Source organism: Dipodomys merriami, unplaced genomic scaffold, assembly GCF_024711535.1.
Source record: "Dipodomys merriami isolate MVZ:Mamm:240054 unplaced genomic scaffold, mDipMer1.0.p SCAF_151, whole genome shotgun sequence".
In the NCBI taxonomy this organism is placed as follows: Eukaryota; Metazoa; Chordata; class Mammalia; order Rodentia; family Heteromyidae; genus Dipodomys; species Dipodomys merriami.
The window spans coordinates 3001917-3027310 of record NW_027202838.1 but is presented as its reverse complement, the minus strand read 5'-3'; the positions used below and the strand labels follow the sequence as shown (position 1 = coordinate 3027310).

Below are 25394 nucleotides of genomic sequence, written 5' to 3'. Positions count from 1 at the left end.
TATTTCATGATCAGATGTAGCCAGATAGTTCAACCGAGGCAAACAGAGTGGAAAATCATTCCTATGCTATCTCCATTTGACCCCAACACAAAGGAAACCCCTGTAGCATCCTTTACCTAGAAAACAGGTCTAGGAGATGACTCCCAGGCAGAGGCTAAGGGACCCTGCTTTTCCTTGAGGCATCTCTTGGAGCCCAGGATCTTGGAAGGCCTGGCTCCTCTCTGAAGTGCCCACCCCTCGGATTCGGAGGAAGTGGGGAGGCAGTGGGTATTAAGTTGACTTCTCAACTATATACTCCTTGTTGCCTTAAACTGCATTCGTTCCCCTTTGGCCTTCCTGCATTGAGGTTGATCCCCAGTTTGCCTCTGTGCTGAGAAACTCCATTACTAAAGCCTTCCGCAGAGGAACTGATAAGGAGAGCAATGGAGGCCCAGGAGGCCCAGGGTGGCAGGTGTGTTGCCTATTCTAGGCCTTCCATTTCGTGGGCTTCGAGTTTCCAGCGAGCCTGGGTGTGGCCAGGCCTGAGGGAAGCACGTAAGTCTCGCGAGATTCCCCTGGAGGAGGCGGGGCCATGTTCCGCTGCCTTCCCAGAAACCACTGCGCACCCAGCTGGTATAAAAGGGCGGGAGCGGGCGGGGCCTCCCGTTCGGGCCGCCCTGGGCTCTTTTGTCTCTTTGTCTCCTCAGGCTGTGGCGTAGGACGCGCCCAGGCCTCACTGGGCGGCTCCTCAGGAAGGTGACCCGAAAGGCCCCCCCGGAGGGCCGCGAAGGGAGTAGGATGGCCCTGTGGCCACTCCGCGTCTACACACGCAAGAAGCGGGTGGGCCAGAGGCTCAACCTCACCCCGGCGCTAGACCAAGGCCTCCCCGTCAAGACCACCGAAGCCCCACCAGGCCCAAGGCGGGGCCCGCGCTGTAAGCGATGCCCGGTTGATTGAGGACTGACGCGCAGGCGCCCCGGGAGGGGCGGCATGGCCGGGTGACAGGAGGGTGGGCCGGGCCTGGCCTAGGGACAACCTACCCCACCATTCCCTGTCGTTTGCTCTGACACTGCTGCCCGTCCCCCTTTTCCTCCCCCACTTCCTTGCAGGCTTGGAAGACAAAGTCAAAGAGAATGGTTTGCTAAAGATTGCCGAGAAAGAGGAACAGAGCAGGCTAGGCGGAGGTGGTGGCTCTGCGGGGCCAAGGTGCGTGCCTGGACTCCGGGCTCTGAGCTACCTGGCTTCTTAGAAAACGTCAACTCTCCTGTTCTGCTATGTGTGCACGAAGAAAATGGATTACTCTCGGTTTCTCCTTTTTCCTAACCAAGATCCAGAAAACTGACTTCAGACAAATTTAGTTTTCTGTTATTTTGTGTAGGTACTGGAGCTTGAACTCGGGGCCTTGGGAGCTGTCCCTTAACATGTTCAGCTCCAACCACACCTCTACTTCTGGCTTTTGGCTGGTTAATTGGAGATAAGTCTCATGGACTTTCCTGCTGGAGCTGGCTTCCATCCTCAGATCTTCTTCCTAAATAGCGTGAGACACCAGTGCTCAGCTCAAATTTGGTTTTCTTTAAAAAAGAAAAAAGAAAGAAAAGACGGCTGACACTGATGGCTCATGTCTGTAATTCTAGCTAATCAGGAGGCTTAAATCTGAGGACCGCGGTTCAAAGCTGGCCCAGGCAGGAAAGTCTGTGAGACTCATCTCCAATTAACCATCAGAAAACCATAAGTGGCACTGTGGCTCAAGTGATAGAGTGCTAGCCCTGAACTGAAAAGCTGAGGGACAGCGCTCAGGCCCAGTTCAAGCCCCATGACCGACAAAAAAAAAATAAAAAAGTAGAGCTGTGGCTCAAAGTGAAAAAGTATTAGTCTTGAACACAAAAGCTCAGGGACAGTGCCCAGCCCCTGAGTTAAAGCCCAACCACCACCACCACCAACAACAACCAAAAAAAAAAAAAAAAAAAAGAAGGGGGAAGGTTATTAAAAGTGAGATAAGCCGGGCGCTGGTGGCTCATGCCTGTAATCCTAGCTACTCAGGAGGCTGAGATCTGAGGATCGCGGTTCAAAGCCAGCCAGGGCAGGAGAGACCGTGAGACTCCTTTCTCCAATAAAACCACCAGAAAACCGGAAGTGGCGCTGTAGCTCAAGTGGTAGAGCGCTCGCCTTGAGCTGAAGAGCTAAGGGACAACGCCCAGGCCTTGAGCTGAAGAGCTAAGGGACAACGCCCAGGCCCAGAGTTCAAGCCCCACGACCGACAAAAAAAAAAAAAAGTGAGATAAAACTTATCACCATTTGGGTATTGATGCAAATCATCACTTTCTTGAGGATGCCCCTAAAGAACTCTTTAGAGCCCACACACATATATGGAGAGTCAGGCTCAGATGGTGCAAATTAATTGTGTTGTTTGTTTGTTAGTGCTCAGTTACAAGCTACAGGAGAAGATACTCGAAAAGAAAATAGCATGAGAGAAGCGACCCCAAATGAGATGATCCTGCCACTGAGTGTATGTATGTGTCTCCTGTAGTCTCTGGATAGACTTAGGAAACAGACCTGCAGTAGCTGATGAAAGAATAAAATAGTCTTTCTTCCACAGCAATTACATAGATTTCTAGTATTTTTGTAAACACTTGTGTCTTTAGGGTCTTAAGTTCCTGACTCAGAAAGGTTCATAGCCATGCATCTATGTGTCTCTAACAAATATTGGAGATGTGTGTCATTAATTTTAGCTATGAAAACCTTATTTATCTTGTTTATATTCTGGTAGTACTTCAACTTTTTTTTTTTTTTTTTTTTTGCACTGGTACTGGGGTTTGACCTCAGGGCCTTGTGCATGCCTAACTTGCACTCTACCACTTAAGCAATACCTCCAGCCCAGCTTTTTGCTTGTTAGTTGGAGATAGAGTCTCTTGAACTTTTCTGCCCATATTGGCTTTGAAATGCCATGATCTAGAATACTCCTGAGTATTCAGGGTTACAGGCTTGAGCCACTAGCAACTGGCTCATTTTCACAATTTCCATTTGATTTCCATTAACAACTAGAAACATGCTGTGTTACAGAGGAATCTACTACTTTTATTAGAAAGAAACTTATCTTCCTTCCTTCCTTTCTTCCCTCTCCTCCCTCCCTCTCTCTCTTTTTCCCTCCCTCCCTCTTTCCTTCTCTTTCTCCCTCCCTTCCTCTCTCCATCCCTTTCTCCCTCCCTCCCTCTCTCCTTCCCTTTCTCCTTCTCTCCCTCCCTCCTTCCACCTTCTTTCTTTTGTTCTTTATCCTTCCTTTCTTCTTCTTTCTTTCTCCTTCCTTCCTTTCTCCTTCCTTCCTCTCTTTCTTCTTTCTCTCTCTCCCTCTTTCCTTTTTCTTTCTTCCTCTCCCTTCCTCCCTCTCTTTCTTTCTTTTTTTCCTTTCTTTCTTTCGCATAGGGCCTCACTATGTAGCTGAGGCTACATTTCCCTGCTTCACGAGTGCTGGGATTGCACGCTTGCACTAACAATGAAGAATTAAGATATATCCTCAGTGTATTGTATTTCATAGGGATTTTCTACAATATTTTAAAGATGTTGAGCAGTAATTTGGGGAAACTAGGATTTAAAAACTGATTCATCTGGGCTGGGAAGTTGGCTCAGTGGTAGAGCGCTTGCCTTGCATGCCTGAGGCCCTGGGTTCGATTCCTCAGCACCACATAAGCAAAAAGCTGGAAGTGGCGTTGTGGCTCAAGTGGTAGAGTGCTAGCCTTGAGCTGAAGAGCTGAGGGACAGTGCCCAGGCCCAGAGTTCAGGCCCCACAACCAGACCCCAAAAAAAAAAAAAAACCTGATTCATCTGACGTTAATATTAAGCTTGACAATCAAATTCTCAATTTGGCTTATATTTCTCTACAGTGTTATTAAGGAATGACAGTTTCAACATAAAATAATTTAAAAGGGGTTGGGAAGGTGGCTCAATTCCTCAGCACCACATAAGCAAAAAAGAAAAAAGCCGGAAGTGGCGCTGTGGCTCAAGTGGTAGAGCGTTAGCCTTGAGCTGAAGAGCTGAGGGACAGCACCCAGCCCAGAGTTAAGGCCCCACGACCGGACCCCAAAAAAAAAATTTAAAAAAAAGAAAAGGTTTTGACCTCAACTGGGAGCCAGTGGCTCATGCCTTGTAGTTGTAGCTACTCAGGGGGCTGAGATCTGAGGATCTTGGATCAATGCCAGTCTGAACAGGAAAGTCTGTGAGACTCTTATCTCCAGTTAACCACCTGAAAAACCAAAAGTGGTGCTTTGGCTCAGGTGGTAGAGCACTTGCCTTGAGCTGAAGAGCTCAGGGACAGTGCCTAGGCCCAGAGTTCACGCCTCATGAACAACAACAACAAAAAAGGCTTTGGCCTTAATAATATATGGTAATGTTTTCTCTTATACTATTAAAAATAAAGTTGAAATTTTTCTTCACATTTTTGTATGTTTTTTGCTCATTTTCCTTTGTGAAATGGAAAACATTTACAAGCTGTTTTCTATTCTTCTGTATTAGTTTTTAAGATTATTTTGTTTGCAATCTACATACATAGTTGCAATTATTTTAAAATTATTCATTGTCCATGTTTTTCCCTTCTTCATTATCTTCACCCCCCCCCTAAATTTTGAGCCCAAACAGCCTCATAAATAGAATCATGTTCCATGTGTACACCTATATGTATATGTATGTATGTAGTAGATTTACATGGCCATGAATTTGTATGTCTTTTAGATCCAACTTCCAGAAATGAGCAAAAATGCTCAATATTTGACTTATTGAGCATTATCTCATTTAATATGATGTCCTCTATTTTTCTTTTTTTTCCTCAAATGATGTGGTTTCACTTTTCTCTCTTAGCTAGGTATTATTCCATACTATATCCACTTATCTGTTATTTGGTGCTTATGCAATCTCTACAGTTTGGCTGTTGTGAACAGTACTGCAATAAACACTGTATAGCCCAGTAGAAGTTTGATAGAGTCATATGGTAGATCTGTTTTAACTTTTTTGAGAAACCTCCATTCTTATTTCCGTGGTGGCTGAATTAGTTTACATTCTTACTAATACTACATGGGGGACTCCTTTTCCCCTCAAATCCTCACCAGAACTTGTCTACTGTCTTGATGATTGCCATTCTGATTGGAATAAGAGAGAATCTCAGTATAGTTTTAATTTTCATCTTTATGTTTAAGGATGATGTACCACATTTCTTCATGGTATCTGTAATCCATTTTTATTTCTTCTGTATTCAATTTGCTTGCTAATTTATTAATTAAATCCCTTGTTCTTTTGCTGTTTAATTTTTTTAATTCTTTGTGTGGTCTGTAAATTAATCCTTTATCTGTTGAATAGCTGTTGAACATTTTCTCCCAATTCCCATAGATTGTCTCTCAATTTTGATAATTGTTTGTTTTTCTGTGTAGACTCTTTTTATTTTTATCTAATTTTTTTTGTCAGTGCTACTGCAGCTTGAGTTCAGTGCCTGGGCACTGTCCCTTCCCTTTTTGCTCAAGGGTGATGTTCTACCACTTGAGTCACAGCTCCCCTTTTGTCTCCTTGGTGGTTAACTGGAGATACAAGTCTCACAAACTTTCATGCTCTGGCTGGTTTTGAACTTCAGCTCAGCCTCTTGAGTGGCTAGGATTCCAGGTGTGGGTCAACAGCATCCATCCAAGAATATTTTAAATTTGATTTCTCATTTGTCAATGCTTGTTCTCATTTACCAGGCAATCAGAGTGGTATTTAGTAGTAAGTACCTATATGTAGAACTTCCATAGTTTTCCTGTGCTTTCCTATAGTAGATTTAAAGTTTCAGAGTTTACTTTTAATACATTAAGACACTGGTAATTGATCTTTGTACAGGGTAGGTGATAGGGCCAAGTTGTTGACTCTTGCAAGTAACCAGTTTTGTCACCATCATTTGTTGAAAAAGGCTGTCTTTCTAGTGTGTATTTTTGGCTCCTTTATCAAATTATATGACTGTAGTTTTGTGCCTTTATTTCTAGGTCTTCTATTCCATTGAACTTGAGGTCTGTTTTGGTGTCATGCTATTTTTGTTACTATGGCTATGTAGTATAATTTGAAGACCAGATTGCTGGTTTTACTCAGAATTGCTTTTGCTATTTGGAGTCTGTTTTGTTTACATATGGAATTTTAGATTGAGATTTTTCTATTTCTGTAAAAACTGATATTGACACATTGATGAGTGTTGCTTTGATTCTGTAGGTTGTTTTTGGCAGTAGAGCCATTTTCATAATATTCTGCCAGTCCATCTTGTGTCTCCTACCATTTCTTAAAGGTTTTATGTTTTATAGAAATCATTTACTTCCTTGATTAATACTTATGTGCTTTATTGTTTTCAATCTTAATATCAATGGAATTGTTATTCTGATTTTATTTTTCAGCCTGTTCATTATTGGTACATAGAAAACGTACAGATTGGAAGTGGTGCTGTGGCTCAAGCAGTAGAGCGCTAACCTTGGGCTGAAGAGCTGAGGGACAGTGCCTAAGCCCAGAGTTCAAGCCCCACGACTGACAAAAAAAACAAAAAAACAAAACAAAACAGAGAAAATGTACAGATTTTTTTTTGTCAGTACTGGAGTGGATTCTTTTACCAGTACTCATTGCCTTGAACTTGTTTGACTGGTGCTGTACCACTTGAGCCAGGCCACAAATAACAAAAATCTGGACAAACACACCCACAAAAAGAGAGAAAAACCAATTATTTTCTACTAATGTCATTTTAGGGTTCACTATTTGGTAAGATTTTTTTCTATCCTCTTACTTAGACCGGTATTTATCTTTGTCTTTGTGTTTCTTGCCTGCAGCAGGTGGTTGGATCTTTTTTTTTTTTTTTTTTGGTCGGTCGTGGGGCTTGAACTCTGGGCCTGGGCTCTGTCCCTCAGCTCTTCAGCTTGAGACTAGTGCTCTACACTTGAGCCACAGTGCTACTTCCATTTTTTTCTGCTTATGTAGTGCTGAGAAATCAAACCCAGGCCTCATGCATGCAAGGCAAGCACTCTACCACTGAACCACCTTCCCAGCCCTGGATCTTGATTTTTAATTCAAGTTGCCATTCTGTTTTCTGATTGGAGAGTTAAGACCATTATTATTCAATAGTAATATTGAAAAGTATGTTATATTTCCTTAAATTTTGTTGTTTTTAGGATGGTTGCTTCTTTCCTATTCCTTTGGTAATTTCGTTGACTGGGATTTATTGTTTCCTACATTTCTTGGTTTAGTTTTATTGTTGTTATTGTTGTCGTTGTTGTGGGGTTTGAACTCTGGGCCTGGTAGCTGTTACTGAGCATTTCAGCTCAAGGCGAGCACTCTACCACTTGACCCATGCCATCACTTCTGGTTTTCTGGTGGTTAATTGGAGATGAGTCTCATGGACATTTCTGTCTGGGCTGGCTTTGAACCATAATCCTCAGATCTCAGCCTCGTAAGTAGCTAGGACTTCAGGCATGAGCCACTGGCCACCCAATATATTTCCTGTTTTTAATTGTCTTCTTTTGTGGCTAGAATTCCTTTTACTGTCTTTTATATTGCTGGTTCAGTAGTCATGATTCCTTTAGTTTTTGTTTATTGTGGAATTTCTTTCTCTTCCAGTTATTAAGGACAGCTTTATTTAGTATACTAATTTAGGTTGACAATTGTTATATCTTTCAGGGCTTGGATTATGTCTTTCCATGCTATCTCTCTATTTTTGCATTTAGAGCTTGTGTTGAGAAATCTGTTGTTCTGATGGGCTTGCTGTTGTGTGTAACTTACTTTCTCTTTTCAGATTTTTTTTTTTAGTGCCAGTTCTGGGACTTAAACACAGCTGCCCCTGAGCTTTTGTGCTCAAGGCTAGCATTTTACCACTTGAGCCATAGTTCCACTTCTGCCTCTTTTTTTGTGTTTAACTGGAGATAATAGCCTCACAGATTTTCCTGTCTGGTCTAGCTTTACATGTATCATGTTTATTTTGCATTTCTTTTTTCTTTTTCTTTTTTTTTTTTTTTTGTCAGTCATGGGGCTTCAACTCTGGGCCTGGGCACTTTCCCTCAGCTCTTCAGCTTAAAGCTAGTGCTCTACCACTTGAGCCACAGCACGACTTCTGGCTTTCTGGTGGTTAATTGGAGATAAGAGTCTCACGAACTTTCCTGCCTGGGCTGGCTTTGAACTGTGGTCCTCAGCTCTCAGCCTCCTGAGTAGCTAGGGCTATAGGTATGAGCCATTGGCACCCAGCTTATTTTGCATTTTTTGAATGTTAATATAGTTTGTACTTCTTTCCTTACTGTCATTTGTATTTTTTAGTGTAATATATCTTTTTTTTTTTTTTTTTTTTTTTGGTTAGTCACGGAGCTTGAACTCTGGGCCAGGGCACTGCACCTGAGCTCTTCAGCTCAAGGCTAGTGCTCTACCATTTGAGCCACAGTGCCACTTCCAGTTTTCTGGTGGTTTATTGGAGATAAGAATTTTCATGGACTTTCCTGCCCAGGCTGGCTTTGAACTGCAAACCTTGGATCTCAACCTCCTGAGTAGCTAGGATTACAGATTGTAATATAGCTGATATATTAAAGATAGTTTTACAAATAATTTCAATTTTTTGTCCTGAATTTTAGTATTTTAGATTTATCTATCAATTTTTTATTTTATTTTTATTTAATTGCATTTATATTTAGAGGACAAAAACTAATCTTTCTTAGCTAACTAGAAAAATGTTCACCTTTATCTTTTATTTACTATTTTGTTTTATAATAGTGTGTTGATTACATGGTCAATTCCCTAGATATGTTCATAGTATTAGAATATTTTGGATTCAATATTAAATAAATTACATTTCTGACAAATAAGTTGAAAAAATATCATAATTATGAAACTGATATACAAAGTAAACATCAGTTTTTTATTTTCAGAAAAACCAAATCAATATGATATGAAAATATCCAATCACATCATTTGTTTTGTATCTTTAATTCTTATTTCACATAGGAATCAGTGACTGATGACTTCCAGGTTGACAGTAGTTCATCAAATAGTGATCTAGTGTCAGGTAAGACTATCATATTCAACTTCCTCAGCTTTTCTGCCTTTCCTTCAAAAATAAGCAACCATTGTGTCTCTTATTTCTTTTTTTTTCTTTTTTTTAAATTTTTATTGTAAAGATACTATACAGAGGGTTACAGTTAAATGAGCAAGGTAATGAGTACACTTCCTATTGCGCATTGTTACCCCCTCCATTGTTTTCCCCCTATTATCCCTTCCCTCCCTACCTTCCCCGAGGTTCTTTTTTTTTTAGTTGTGATTGATTACATAATTTCCCAAATTTCACAGTATTGTGGAATAATGATGCTCATTTAAAGTCACAAGTTCATTCTAACTTTCCTGGAGCAAATTGTCTATCACAGTCTATAACATATAACGGTGTACACATATACACCATACATGTGTTCTTATTTCAATGAAGAAGTGTCTCCCTCTAGTCTAACTTGAGTCCTTCTGATATAGAGTACTCTAGACCTCATTTTCAGAGTTTATAAGTACACATCAGTAAATATGAAATTATAATTTTAATAAATATTACAAAAGAGAGACAGTTCAGTTTAATTAATTGAATTTAGATTAGGAAATGCTTCCATGAGGGATTATCAAATGAACTGAAATTCAAAAGTGACTAGAAATGAACTATACAAGGAGACAAATAAAGACCTTACCATGGGATCTGGCTGTGTTTGATCACACCTGTAATCCAAGCTACTCAGGAGAGTGGGGATCAGGAGAATCGTTGTTCAAGGGAAGCCCAGGCAAAAAGTTTGCAACAGTCCATTTCATCCAGTAAAACAGCTAGGCATGGCCTAGATCCCTGTTATCTATCCCAATTACACAGGAAAATAGGATCAAGGTCCAGGCTAAATGAGAGGTCCAGGCTAAATTGGGCATAAATGAGAAACCCGGTCTCAGAAATAAAGCAGAAAGAACAGGGGATATGGTTCAAATAGTAGAATGCCTGCCTTGAAGGTGTAAGGCTCTGGGTTTAAACTTCATTATGACACATGCATACACACACACACACACAGAATTACCATGGAACCAATCTTATATGTTCAATGAATTAAAAGAAGGCCAGTGTGACTGGGCAGTTGAGAGAATAACAAGAATGTGATTACAGGACAAAAGTAGGTAATCATCTGGAAGCCTGGTACTCCATGTCCAAGTATTGATATTAATTTGGGGAGGTGGTAAAGTTATGTATGTCTTTTGAGGTCCCTAGCAATGTCAAACAAGGACATGGAGAGATGGAGATAAAAATTTGTGACTAATATAAATATTGGTACAATTAAATTTATTTTTAAAATAAGAAAGGATGCTATTAGCATACTAGAAGTATAAAGGGATTATTTAAAGCATGGAAGATGAGATCAAAGTGATGAGTAGATCAAGAGTAGAGAAGACAGCCATCAGTGGCTCACACCTGAAATCCTGGTAACTCAGGAGGCTGAGATCTGATGACTGTGGTTCAAAACCAACTCAGGCAGACAAATCCTAAAACTCTTAATCAGCAAAAGTCAGAAGTAGAGGTTTAACAAACTTAGAACACCAGCCTTGAGTGAAAAAGTCAAATGAGAGCATGAGATCATGAGGTCCTGAGTTGAAGTCCAAATACCACACACACACACAATTTGAAAAAGTTGGCTCCTTTCTTTTTATCACCCTCTTACATTGGAAATACTGATGGCTCCGGTGTCTGCTAAAACTATGTCTGATAAAACCCTGAAAACTGCTCCCCAAGAAAAATGGCATCTGTCTACATGAACATGTTCGTTTAGAAAAATAATTTCAAGATTTCATATTTATTGTAAGACTGGCCATAATGCATTTACTTCTTACTGAAATCTCACAAATCTCACAAAGCATAAAGGAATAGTAAAGGCATGAAGCTTTTGGGCAGAAAAGAGACCTCAGAATCTGGAAGTTAAATGAAAGAATTATAATTGACTTAAAGATCTTTAGAAAAAATACTGAAGCTGGGCACTAGTGGCTTATGCCTGTAATCCTAACTGTTCAGGAAGCTGAGAGCTGCAGATCAAGGTTTGAAGCCAACCCAGGCAGGAAAGTCTGTGAGGCTCTTATCTCCAATTAATCACCAGAAAACTAGATGTGGAACCGTGGCTCAAAGTGGTAAAGCACTAGCCTCAGGGACAGCACCCAGCCCTGAGTTCAACTCCTACAATAGAAGGAAAAAAAGTGCTGAAAACTAGGTTCTTAGAGTAGAGACAGACTGAGAAGTAAATTGACTTCAGGCTGTAGGTTTAGGAATTGGAGGCATCACATATCCCTAAAGGAATAGGTGTTGATTTTGTTGAAAATAGAGGTTTGGGAAATTTTTTTTTTTGGTTGGTCAGGGAGCCTGAACTCTGGGCCTGGGCAGCTCAAGGCTAGTGCTCTAGCTCTTGAGCTACAGTACCACTTCTGGCCTTTGCTGCTTATATAGTGCTGAGGAATCCAACTCAGGGCTTCATGCATGCAAAGCAAGCACTCCGCCACTGAGCCACCTTCCCAGCCCTATTTTAGAAGATTTCTTTCTTTCTTTTTTTTTTTTTTTGGTCCAGTCGTGGGGCCTGAACTCTGAGCCTGGGCACTGTCCCTTAGCTCTTTAGCTCAAGACTAGCGCTCTACCACTTGAGCCACAGCGCCACTTCTGGCTTTTTTTCTTTTTGCTTATGGTGCTGAGGAATCGAACCCAGGGCCTCATGCATGCCAGACAAGCGCTCTACTACTGAGCCACCTTCCCAGCCCCTACTTTGGAAAATTTTTAAAGTGGCAATTAGGTGTTTCAATCCACACTTGTGATGAGACAACTGCTCTTCTACCCATCCTTGCAGTCTAGAGACAAGAAAATGGAAAGACTGATCTCACATGCTAAGTACTACTCAGGGCAGGGGTTTTAAACTGAAATCTAGCAGTGGCAGGGAAGCAAGGGGGACAGGAATAGGTCTGTATACCTACTGGTAAAACCCCTGCTGTCTACTCCCACTCAGGCACATATACCCTAGGTAGGACATTGGAGGATTTGTCGTCTGAAAGCTTCTGCCCAGGAGACCTATATTTTATGAATTGTGATCTGGTTCTTGTTTAAATACCCTCAGTAAGAGCCTACAGTGGTATAGTTCTGTTCAGAATGTCATTTTAGTGCCTTATTTTATTTGTATTGTGTGTTGGTACCTGCACTTGAACTCAGGGTCTAGAGCTCTCACTTGGCTTTTTTACTCAGCTGGCACAGTATTATTTGTGCCACATCTCCATTCTGGCATTTCTGCTGGTTAATTGAAGATTTGTGTTCAGACTGATTTCAAATCCTGTGATCCTCTAGGTTTCAGCCTCTAGTAGTAGGATTGTAGATAAGAATTTCTAACTGCTTCATTCTTGAACATGCAAAAATTATTGGTATTTGAAGAAAACATCTAAATGAACAGATAGATAACAAAAAGAAACTAGAAGCATACAGACAACAAAGGACAATCTCTTTTTAAAATCATCATTTTGAGCTGGGTATGGTGGCATATGCCTATAATCAAAGTATTTGGGAAATGAGGCAGAAGAATTGTAAGTTTAAGGACAGCCTGGGCTACATGGTACCCTATCTCAAGACAAAGGAAAACAAATCAACAAAAAACATAGTGTCAGTATACTCAATTATGAAAAATGTTTACATAAAACAAGTGCAGACTACTGTAAATTAAGCAGAGAAAATGAATTTTTTTTTTTTTTGTCGGTCGTGGGGCTTGAACTCTGGGCCTGGGCGCTGTCCCTCAGCTCTTCAGCTCAAGGCGAGCGCTCTACCACTTGAGCTACAGCGCCACTTCCGGTTTTCTGGTGGTTTATTGGAGATAGGAGTCTCACGGTCTCTCCTGCCCGGGCTGGCTTTGAACCGCGTTCCTCAGATCTCAGCCTCCTGAGTAGCTAGGATTACAGGCGTGAGCCACCAGCGCCCGGCTAGAAAATGAATTTTTGGTATAAAAATTGAAACATTCTGTAGAATTAGATGATAAATTTAAGGAAGTGTTTTAGAAAATTGAACAAACATTGAAGAAAAGATAATAAAATATTGGCAATGATGGTGCAACTCTGATTATATACAGAAGCCTATGAATTATACCCTTTAAAGGGATGAGTTTTGTGGCATCAAAAGAAGCAGTAGAGTTAAAAGGAGTTGTCGCTAGAGTTGGAAATTATGTGGAGGTGTGAAATAAGAGATTACAGTTTTTGTTTTAAGCCTCTTAGAGATATTTAGCTTTTAAAATATATAAAGAATAATTAAAAATATAATTGTTAATGTATTTATATTTCTCACTAGTAAGAAATAGCCACTGATACAGCATGAATCCTTATTATTTTTTAATACATCTGTCCAGGTGATGAATGCAGGGTTTTCCTTATTTCTGAGCTTGAGTCCTGGAATAGTTCTGTTACGTGTGGTATTCATGAAATTTTGAGAAATGTAAGGAAAGACAGAATAGTATCTTTCCCTCTCACCCCCCTTTTTTTTTTTGGTCAGTTGTGGGGCCTGAACTCTGGGCCTGGGAACTGCCCCTGAGCTCTTCAGCTCAAGGCTCTACCACGTGAGCCACAACACTACTGCTGGCTTTTTCTGCTTATGTGGTGCTGAGGAATTGAACCCAGGGCCTCATGCATGCAAGGCAAGCATTCTACCACTGAGCCACCTTCCCAACCCCCTTTTCCCCTTCTTTTAAGGGACAGTACTGAGGGCCTTGTATTTGTTAGGCAGGTACTTGATACTATTTTTTGCACCAGTTTTTAAGATACAGTCTTACTTCCAAGCCAGGTGCATACTTGGACCTCAGTCTGCCAATTTTAGGCTTCCTCTAACAGCTTGGCCAATAGGCATTCACTGTGCATGCCCAGCTTTATCCACTGAGATAGAGTCTTGTAGACTTTTCCCCCCCAGGTTCTTCTACATCTCAGCTTTCTATAAGCCTGTGCTACCAGCTATTGGTAGCACAAATTTCACAAATTTTTCTGCCTTGACTGGCCTCTCAACCTCCATCTTTCCAGTTTCAGCCTCCTAAGTAGACAGAGTTACAGGCAGGAGCCACTGGCTCCTGAATTGTGCAGTTACCTTTTTCTTACTAAATCTTTTGGTTTTACTTAGCTGTTAGTACTATTTTTTTGCCAGTCCTGGGACTTGAACTCAGGGCCTGGGTACTGTCTCTGAGCTTCTTCTTGCTCAAGGCTATTGCTTTACCACCTGAGCCAAGCATCACTTCTGGCTTTTTCTGTGTATGTGGAAATCGAACCCAGGTCCTCATACATGCTAGGCAAGCACTCTACCACTGAGCCACCTTCTCAGCCCCAGTACTATTTTTTATCCTCATTATGGATTAGAAAGTTCTGTCTAGATCTTAAATGAATTTTATATCTGTTGGCTTCATGGAGTCTATGTTCAAAAAGAGTTATTTCTGGGCTGTTTGTTCAGTTCTTTGGTTCTGTTTGTCAACATGTAGGCTCATTTTCTTTCTTTCTTTTTTTTTGGTAGGTCATCGGGCTTGAACTCTGGGTCTGGGCACTGTCCCTCAACTCTTCAGCTCAAGACAAGCGCTCTACCACTTGAGCCACATGCACTTCTGGTTTTTTGGTGGTTGAACAGCTAGGATTACAGGCATGAGTCCACCGGTGCCTGGCTAGCTGATTATTTTTTAGATAGCCATAATAATTAGACTTACCTTTTCTCTCATTTGCTAAAGAATTATGTTTAGAATATGTCTGTTTAGCCAGGTGCAGTGGCTCACACCTGTAATCTTACTCAGGAGGCTGAGATCTGAGGATCACAGTTCAAAGCCAGCCTAGGCAGGAAAGTCTGTGAGACTGTTATATCCAGTAATACACTCCGAAAACCAGAAGTGGTGCAGTGAGTGACTCAAGTGGTAGAGTGCTAGCCTTGAGCTGAAGAGCTGAGGGGCAGTGTTCAGGCCCAGAGTTCAAGCCCCAGGACAGACAAAAAAAAAAGTCTATTTATTTATTTATTTTTGTGTTGTCTTGGGGCTTGGACTTAGGGTCTAGGTACTGTCCTTAAACTTTACTACTCAAAGCTAGAGCTTTACCATTTGAACCTCAGTTTCACTTAAAGTTAATTTCTTGTTAATCAGAGATATGCACCTCATATACTTTCCTGCGTGGGCTGGCTTTGAACTACAATCTTCAAATCTCAGCCTACTGAGAGTTGCTAGGATTAAAGCCATGAGCCACTGGACTTGGCCTTTTATTTTTATTTACAATTTTTTTTTTTTTTTTTTTTTGTCGGTCATGGGGCTTGAACTCCAGGCATGGGTGCTGTCCCTCAGCTCTTCAGCTCAAGGCGAGCGCTCTACCACTTGAGCTACAGCGCCACTTCCGGTTTTCTGGTGGTTTATTGGAGATAGGAGTCTCATGGTCTCTCCTGCCCAGGCTGGCTTTGAACCGCGATCCTCAGATCTCAGCCTCCTGAGTAGCTAGGATTACAGGCATGAGCCACCAGCGCCCGGCTTTTATTTACAATTTTTAAATATTTTAAATTTTAAATTTTTTAAAAATTGTAGTCATTTTATTTATTTTATTTTATTGTACTGTGGATTAAACTCAGAGCCTCATGCTTGTCAGGCAAGCACTCTACCACTTAATCAATGTCTTTAAGCCCCTTTTGCTTTAGCTTAATTTTTCAGATATAATGTCTCTTTTTTGCCTGGCCTGGCTTCAGACTGTGATCCTTCTAATTATGTCTTCTTTGTAGCTAAAATTACAGTCATGTAACCTTACACCTGGACTTTAGAACCTGAATTTTTGAGCCAAGAATCACAAGTGAACCAAAGAAAGGAGTTAAGTTATGACACTAAAACTGAAAAACAATGGGAACATAATAGTGTATTTTTCAACATTTATGACAATTATTTTCTAAGATTCATATTAAAATGTTCTGTAATATACCTTTCTGTTGTATGTGGAATCAATTTTGCATGCAGAGCATCTGTATGAATATTCCTACAAATTTGAGGAGTTCACTTTTGTCATCTATTCAAAGTTTATTATTTTGTTTGGATTTGTTTTCTATAGGACAAAGTTTGCTACATGATACTCCCAGTTCTTTCCTGAGCTCTTCAGTTACGGACTTTTATACAGAATTCAGAAGCAATACTGAAGAGAGTATAAGTAACTTCTCATCACCTGAGCAGTTTAGAAGGTCTGATTGTTTGGGTGAGAATATAATTTCATTCTTAATTTTCTCCACTGTAGAATTTTTCATTTGTCCACAAATTTTCCAATAAATAGATGCTTCTTTTGAGAAGAAATACTTTCATTCTTCACCAGCACCTTCCTCTCCTATTTTATTCCTTTGCTTAGTCACATAGTATTACAGAGATAAAGCCTTCAGGTCAGGAAGAATGAAAAAATGTCAAGCAGTACATCCAATCATATAATCACTGTATGTCTGTTCTCTGGTCTGATATGCTACCTATTTATTTTATACCCTTGTAGCACATAATACATGTTCACTGTACCAAGTCCCTTCTTGAATTTTCTTTACTAATTAATAGTTACATTTATTTATGCTTACAAATAGAGCCTTTGGTTGGTGATGGCTAATGGAATGCATGCTCTCCTATATAGCTTTGCCATTGTACAAACTGTCCTTTAAAAAAACCCATAAGGACAAAGTGAATTGGAAAGAAGAATGCATAAAGTTTGAGACGCTAGAAATCAGATGGTCTGACACAAAGGCCTAAGGACACTTGAGTCCTAAATCAACAATGTGAACAACACTGAAATAAGTCAATTTATACAATATACCCTAAACTCTTTTACAGTTCTGCTGCACCAAATCTTTGTAAAAAGATGTCAGAAATATAGCAGAATACCCATGTTTATTGAAGCATTGTTCACAATAGCCAAGAACTGGAATTGGCCTAAGTGCCTGTCAGAGTTGAATGGGTAAAGAAAATAAGGGCATATATATTGAGTTCTGTTCATCTGTAAAAAAAAAAAAAATGAGGGGCTGGCTCAGCAGAAGGGCGCCCTCCTGGCAAGCGCAAGGTCCTCAGTCCTGGAAAAAAAGAAGAAATAAAAGAAAATTACATGGTTTCCAGGAAATGGGTGAAACTTGAGGATATCATGTTAAGCAAAATAAGTCAGATGCAGAAAGACAAATGTTAAATATTTTCTCTTAATTTGTAGAAACTATGGAGGGAGAGAGAGGGCGGGGGAGGGCGAGGACTTGAAAGTAGATGAAGGACTATTAAGGAATGGGAAAGGAATTGAGGGGAGATGGGAGGAAGGAGCAAGAGAGGCATGTACTATAGTGTGTATAAAAAAGAAATTATAATGTTCATCCTAAATTGCAAGAACTACTTATAGGGAGAATGAACACGATCAAAGCACAATATACACAAGCATGGAGCTGTCACAATGAAACCTATTGATGTATACAATTAGTAATGGCAAATATGGTGATTAGTCTTTTTCTACCTAAAAGAGCCTGAAGATTATTTATTTATTTTGAGGCAGAGTCTTGCTCTATAGACCAGGCTGGCCTGGAAGTTGCTATGTGTTTCATGCTATCCTTGAATCCATGGTAGTCCTGCTTCTACCTCCTGAGTGCTGGGATTGTCAGCCAAGTCCCTCTGATTCAAAACAGAGTTTTGAACATTCTGAACATAATAGTAGAGATAGGGTGATAGTTTGAAATGTTGGTCCCAATTACTCATTACTAAATTTTCCACTGTTTAACTTTGGGGCAGATTGTGTAGCTTGCTTTGGGTCATAGGCTATCCGTAAAGAAACAAACAAACAAACAAAAAAACTTAAGAATGTACCTAAAATGGTTAGATATATCTTCTTGTAATCTTACCATCATGAGAAACATATATATATCTTAGCTTCTACTAAGTGATTCTGGAATGGTGGGTACAAAGCAGATCAGCCCAAAGCAAGAAAACTGTACAGAGAACTGCTTTCGCTGATCTTAACACCTGTAATCTGAAGCAGAGACTCCTGATTAAACCAACAGATGTGGGAAGAGTGTATAAATACTACTTGTGTTCTGTTACTTGGATTTGGGGGTTGTTCACTATAAAGCAGAAATTGACTACTTACATGTATTATACTAAATACAAAGGAGAAAAAAATTAAATGGAAGTATTCATCCTAAATTGTGAAATCAGTTCACCAAATCCCTGTTCCTGTCCCAACCCAACATTCCATTTCTCTGCTCAACTTTTGGAATATTGTTTCCCTAACATGAATCTTCTAGGCAGGAGAATTAAAAGTATTTTTTGTAATGCTGGAGAGTAAATTCAGGGTGTTATTCATACTAGGCAAGTGCTTTACCACTAAGCTACTGTGGAACCTGAACAAGCCAGAATAAAGTATCTAAAGATACTGACCTTACGATTGCTACAGTGGAAAATTACCAGTCAGAACATACTGTAATGAAGCCAACTATGTGACAAGCACCAAATGGGCTATAAGGATTATTGCACTTAGCCTTTTAGGGTTCCCATTGTTTTGCAGTCTTGGGGATGAAACCCAAGGTTTCTGCCATTGAGCTACATCTCTAGTACTGGGGCTCCTTTTTAAATATGAGTCAGGAACCCCGGCTCATACTTTAATGCCAGAAAAGCATCTCAAATTTAAAAATAGAGAACAAAATATATGAATTACATTAACAAGATATTAGGGGGGAAGCTCTTCATTCTTTTTTCTCCCCTCCTGTTTCTTTTCTTTTTTGTGGGTCATGGGGCTTGAACTCTGGGCTTGAGTGCTGTCCCTGTGTTCTTTAGCTCAAACCCCAGTACTACCAAAAGAATTCAGTAAGGAGGTATGTATTGAATAAAGAATAAGTGAACTCAAAGACATTTAAAATTATACAATCAGGGAAATAAATGAGAACAAAAAGAATGAAGAAAGCAAGTCTTGTGTGATACTGTGAAGTAGAACAATGAATGTATTTTAAGACATCTAGGAATGAAGAAAAAGCTAGACAGTAAACTTAAATAATGGCTAAAAATGTTCCCGATCTGGGAAATGAACATCCATATCTAAGAATCCCAGAAAAATCAAGAATGAATCAAGAAGTCAACACCAAGATACCCTATGATCACGTTGTCAAGAAGTAAAAAAACTTTGAAAGTAGCAAGAAAAAAGTGACTTGGAATATATGTATATTCAGAGCAGTGAAAAAAAAGTTATCACCCAAGAATATTATATCCAGCTAAACTTGTCTTTCAAATATGAGGAAACAATTTTCCAAAATAAAAGCTAAGGGAGCTCAGCATCATAGATCTTCCTAGAAGAAATGCTAAAAGAAACACTTCAAGTTACAACCCAAAACTAAAACGGCAACATGAAAGCTTATTAAAGTACAAAACCACATGGAATTGAAGAAAAAAAGAAACAAAAAGGACTCCAGCAGAAATACTAGTATTACAAGAAGCAACATGAAAACAATATTTTTTAAGCCTCAGTGGAGATAAGAAAATACATATTACCTCTATTAAATATTATGCTATAAAAAGGGAAGATTTTGTTAAATGAGATAGAATAAGACATGGAAAACTGGGAAGACTGGAAAACAAAGTTGAGGCAAACTTCCCAAAAAGAATAAAAAGCAAACCAGAAAGAAGAAAAAGGAAAATAGAGAAATTTTGAGAACAATATGTATTAAGACAACATTACAAAATAGATGTTCCAGATAAAGTTGAGAAAAAAACAGAGGGAATAAAAATACCAGGGAAAGAATCCAAGAACATTTGCTAAACAAGATACTGTATGAAAAGAAATGTACTCATGACCTGACTCATGTAATCCATCTGTATATCACCTTTATAATAACAATAAAGTCAACTAATTTAAAAAAAAAAACGTTTTGTCAGGCACCAGTGGCTCATGCCTGTAATCCTAGCTACTCAGGAGGCTGAGATCTGAGGATTACCATTCAAAGCCAGCCCAGGCAGGAAAGTCAGTGAGACAACTTACCTCCAATAAACCACTCAGAAAATCGAAAATGGTGCAGTGGCTCAAGTGGTAGAGAGCTAGCCCTGAGCTGAAGAGCTGAGGGATAGCATTCAGGCCCAGAGTTCAAGCCCCATCACCAACAACAAAAACCCAACTTTTTCTAGAACTAAAGGATATGAGTGTCCAGATTGAAAGGACAATGATAATGTGATATTCAGCACTGAAAATTTAGATCATAAGGGTCCAAATTGAATGGGTTTATATAACTTGGTAAAGTTTGAAATGAAATAGATGAAAAATAGAAAACTAAGCCATTGAAGCAGGGAGAGATTGATTTCAGGAAAAAATACGATAATGGCATATCGTAAGAATATTATTTATCTAGCATTTTATCATAATGTCTATACTAAATGTGATATAACAGTGTGAAGAAAGTAGAAACAGTGAGAAAGATGGGGACCAGGGATGAAAGAGGGAATAGCTCCATTCTTCCACAGTGTAAGTCAATAGAAAGCTTAAAACATATCAGGTAAAAGTAGTATAACTATGTACTTAGTAATATACTTAACAGGATATAGAGATATGGAATCTATAAAATATAAGAGTCATTCAGTTATTTGTATGTTGTCTGTCCCTTAGGTTAAACTTTTTTTTGTTTGTCCTGGGGCTTGAACTCAGGAACTGGGTGCTATCCCTGAGCCTCTTTGTGCTTAAGGCTAGCACTCTACCACTTGAGCCACAGTGCCACTTCTGCCTTTTTTGAGTGGTTTATTGGAGATAAAAGTCTCACAGGGACTCTTCTGCCCAGGCTGGCTTCAAATGGAGATTCTCAGATCTCAGCCTCCTGAGTAGCTAAGATTACAGGTGTTAACCACTGGTGCCTGGCCAGATCAGGTTTTTTTCTATATGTATCAGTCCTGGGACTTGAACTCTGGGCCTGGGTGCTGTCCCTGAGCTTTTTTGCTCAACACTAGTACCCTACTACTTGAGCCACAGCTCCACTTCTGGCTTTTTGGTGGTTAATTTGAATTAAGAGTCTCATGCACTTTCATTCCCAGGCTGTCTTTGAACCATAGTCCTCAGTTCTCAGATTACTGAGTAGCTAGGATTACAGGTATGAGCCAACAGCCCCTGGCTAGATCATTCCTAGGAAGGAAGAGAAGAACTGGAAATGGACATAGATTATTTCTTAACTTGATTCTTTCATGGCTTATTTTTTTGTTCTATATATCCCAAACTTTAACTATCATGATTTCAAATGGACTTGGGAGGGAAAAGGAAACCTGCCACTTGTAGGCTGTTCACAAATTTTGCCATTCTTTTATGCCTGCTTTTTTAGACTGGGAATGTCCCAACTCAAAAGAACATAGACAGTGCAAGAATTCCACTCTTCTGGATATCAGTAAAGCAGTAGCGATAGAGAATGTCACACAGTTTTCAAACTTTTCTGCAATTGTGGGTGAGTTTTCATATATATTTTCCTTTTATTGCGGGACGAATTCTTTGTCTGTTGGAAAATACTGTTAGAAAAAAAACAGTATTTTTTGTGTGTGTCCTGAATAATTCCTAAGCTAAGTGTATTAGTTGGCCATCATGTCAAGGCCTGTTGTAACTAAACCTGATCATGCAATCCGTAAGGCTTTGGAACTGGTATTTGACAGGTGCTTAAAAGAGTTTGAAGAGTGGGCTAGAGAAAGCCAAGAAATTGTGAGCAGAAATGAATGAGTGATTCTAATGAGAGCTCAGAGACCAAAATGTTGATATTGAAGGCCAGCCTCATGAGGTTTCAGATGGGAACAAGACCCTTATTGGGAATTGGACTAGGGGAGTGCTATCAGCAAGAGCAGAGAATGAATGATGCTAGATGTTAACTGTTTGGAGCCCTATGTTTTGAGGACCTCCCTTCCCAAGAAAATGCTTGGAAGGTACAAATGTACATTGCCTCTGATTAACTGTTATGATTTTAAAATCTTAATCTGACATAAGCAAGGTGCTCTGGTTGCTGAAGAATATTAACTTCCTCAGAAGAATACTTTCATGGTTCTTTATATTCCTAGTAATATCCTAGTGTGCTTAGGCAGTATAGTGCTGAAAGGGAATGTCTCCTGACTAATCAACCAATGCATATCTAGATGTTTGTTCCTGGACTAAGTCAGTACCAGATGATCTAAGTTTAAGGTCCAGGTATCTAGGTTTAATTTCATAATTTGGTCAGTTATTATTTTCTCTTATGTAAAATGGGGATAATAAATTAGCATAGCTGACTGACAGGATTATTATAAGAACCCTAAGACTCAGAATTTCAAGACTAATAGTTGTAAAGATTTCAAATTGTGAAGACTGTTCAGTGTCACATTATTGTAACTCTCAACAGTTTAAACACTTAGTTTTACTTTGGTATTTTGAAAATATTTTTAATTAAACTAGCAGACAAAAAAATAACAAAACAATAAAAAACTGTACTGCTACTATATATGTTCTGGAAATACTTATTTTTACCTATAGTACTTTTAGCCTCTTTGAATTGTTTCTACTTCTAATAGATTTTTTTTCCTTTCCTAGGTACCTTTTTGGAAAACTCTCAGAAAAGCCATAGAAAAATGTAAGAGCTAAGAATTTCAAAGTAATTGTGCCTTTGAAAACTCTGTATTCAAAAATTTATATAGCAAGTAGGATTGTTCCTTCATTTGTTTAGGACTTAAAAAGTATGTGTAAGAGCTGTTCTAATCACTGCATGTAAACAAAATTGATCACGGGTCTGGGAAGTTAGCTTGGTACATGTTGGCATGCCTAGCATGCCCAATGCCCTGAGTTTGATTCCCCAGTACCACATACACAGAAAAAGCCAAAAGTGACGCTGTGGCTCAAGTGGTAGAGTGCTAGTCTTGAGCAAAAGAAGCTCAGGAATAGTACCCAGGCCCTGAGTTCAAGCCCCAGAACTGGCAAAAAAAAAAAAAAAATGATCACAAATTCTCCACCCTTTCTGAGACCACATTCTAGTTGGAATACATGAATAGTAAACAAACAAGTAAATTTATACTGTATTATTTAGTCTTGAATGGTATAAATAAATAATAAAGCTTGAGGGACTGAAGGAGTATGGGAGTGGTAGTTTGCTATTTTAAGAAGTCTGTTCAGGAAAATCTTCACTGAAAAAGCATTATTTGAACAGTTGTATAAAGATTGATTCAAGCTGGGCGCCCATGGCTCATGTCTGTAATCCTAGTTACTCAGGAGGCTGAGATCTGAGGATCGCAGTTCAAAGCCAGGGCAGGAAAGTCTGTCAGACTCTTAGCTCCAATTAAGCACCAGAAAACCAGAAGTGGCACTGTGGCTTACATGGTAGAGTACTCGCCTTGAGCTGAAGAGGTGAGGGTCAACAGCCAGGCCCAGAGATCAAGCCCCACAACTGACAAAAAAAAAAAGATTCATAGAAACTAGTGAAAGATCATTCTAGGTAGAAAGAATAGATAAAGCCTTCCCCCCCGCCCCCATTTAAGTTTTTACAAGGATCTATTTTAGTCTAACAGGATAAAGAAGAGATAAGTGGAATAGGGGTGAAATATTTTCTGCTCCCCATATAAGAAATGAGAGTAAAGATTCTAGGACTCAGCCAGGTGCCATTGGCTCATGCCTGTAATCCTAGCTACTCAGGAGGCTGAGATCTGAGGATCACGGTTCAAAGCCAGCCCAGGCAGGAAAGTCCATTAAACTCTTATCTCTCTTCTCATCTCTTATCTCTTATATCTTCTCTCATATCTCTCTTATGTCACTTCCAGAAAACCGGAAGTGACACTGTAGCTCAAGTGGTAGAGTGCTAGCCTTGAGCTGAAGAGCTGAGGGACAGCACTCAGGCCCAGAGTTCAAGCCTCACAACCAACAACAACAAAAAAAAAGGATTCTAGGACTCTTGAAGAGTGCAATGACTTGTGTTTTCAAGGAATCACCTTAACTACTGCGATGAGAACAAAATATAGGGAGGGAAGGAATTAGGAAGATGATAGCTAGGATACTATCTTACTAATCTAAATAAGAGATATTAGAGTATGGACCAGAGTGTTAACAGCAGATGTGGTAACAGCAGATGTGGTAACAGCAGATATGGTAACACATGGTCAGATTTTGGATATATTTTGAAAGTAGAACTAGCAGGATAGCTAGTATGTTCCCTCATTGCAGAGGGTGCATGTGCCTGGATATTGTGGCCCCTTCTTAGATAGAGCATTTGGCTTTGCAATGCCCTGATTCTCCACATCTATAATATTTCCTCTTTGGATTACTAGAACCAACCTACCATTTAGAATTTCCCTGGGTTATTCTTTGAGGAAAATTCTACCTACCATTTAGAATTTCTCTGGGTTATCCTTTAGAGGGAAATTCTATAATCATAGCCAGTACCTGACCTTGCTATTTAGCAAATAATTAGGCCTGCTTCTCTGCATGTAGTTGACCTCCCTTAATCTTCCATTAAAACCTAGTTGTTGAAAATGTCAAAGGCCAGATTTACTAATAGGGACCTATTTTCTATTTCTGTAGCTTAAAGGGTATCTGGTATTGATTGCCTAATAAAAAAACATCCTCAGAGCATTTGTCCTGATGAATCTGGAATGATACTATATTTTCTGAAAGTTTCTGTTAACTGTCTGAGAAATAGTTCTTATCATATTAACAGTTTTCTGCATTGATTGCTTTATTTCTTCAATTAAGCAACTAATTATGTAATTTCTTAATTCTACATTGGTGTTTCTGAGTTATCAGGGGAATAGGAACATTTCCCACTGATTTAGCATCCCTGACATAGATATCATTGGCATGAGTGTAAACTGTAGTCCAAATGCTATTTCTTTGTAGGAGTAAAATATACTAAAAATAAAGCATCTATATCTTTCTCCAGGTTATTTGAAAAGTAATAAAGCCAAGCAGAGTGGCTCAAACCTACAATCCTAGTTATGTGGGAAGCAAAGGTTGGGGAGGGTGCTACCCCAGGCATAAAAGTTTGAGACTCGAAGAGCTGAGGGACAGCGCCCAGGCCCAGAGTTCAGGCCCCGTGATCAACCCCCCCCAAAAAGAGTTTGAGACCCCATCTCAATTAATAGTTGGGCACACACAATGCCTGTGTGAAGTGGCTCTTGCCTATCTCCCCAGTGACTAGGGGAAGCACAAGGCTACCCAGGCACGAAGTGAGGCCCTACAGAAAATAACCAGCACAAAAAGGGACTGAAGGCATGGTTGGTATAAGTGCTTGTCTGGCCAAAGCAAGGCCCCAACTTCAATCCTCAGTTCTGTAAATAATAAGAAAAAAATGTCAGGTATTGGTGGCTCATACCTGTAATCCTCGCTTGCTACTCAGGAGGCTGAGACCTGAGGATGGAGGCTGAGACCTAAGGATTGCAGTTCAAAGCCAGCCTGGGCAGAAAAAATTTGTGAGATTCTCA

At 39.7% G+C, this 25394-nt stretch overlaps 1 protein-coding gene across 5 annotated transcripts in view; it reads left to right on the top strand.

Annotated features, from left to right (window-relative positions):
* The first annotated feature begins 386 nt into the window (after positions 1–386).
* The window catches only part of LOC138827148 (meiosis-specific kinetochore protein-like), a 50589-nt gene continuing 25581 nt past the window's right edge, over positions 387–25394 (top strand). For all 5 annotated transcript variants that reach the window (XR_011371998.1, XR_011371999.1, XM_070022629.1 and 2 more), the window contains exons 1-8: positions 387–451; positions 687–913; positions 1089–1185; positions 2398–2485; positions 8950–9010; positions 16063–16203; positions 21299–21418; positions 22522–22561. Coding sequence is in view for 3 of the 5 variants with exons in the window: in XM_070022629.1 (XP_069878730.1) it covers positions 423–451; positions 687–913; positions 1089–1185; positions 2398–2485; positions 8950–9010; positions 16063–16203; positions 21299–21418; positions 22522–22561 (803 nt within the window). In the remaining 2 variants the exon portion in view is untranslated. The remainder of the gene's footprint in view (positions 452–686; positions 914–1088; positions 1186–2397; positions 2486–8949; positions 9011–16062; positions 16204–21298; positions 21419–22521; positions 22562–25394) is intronic.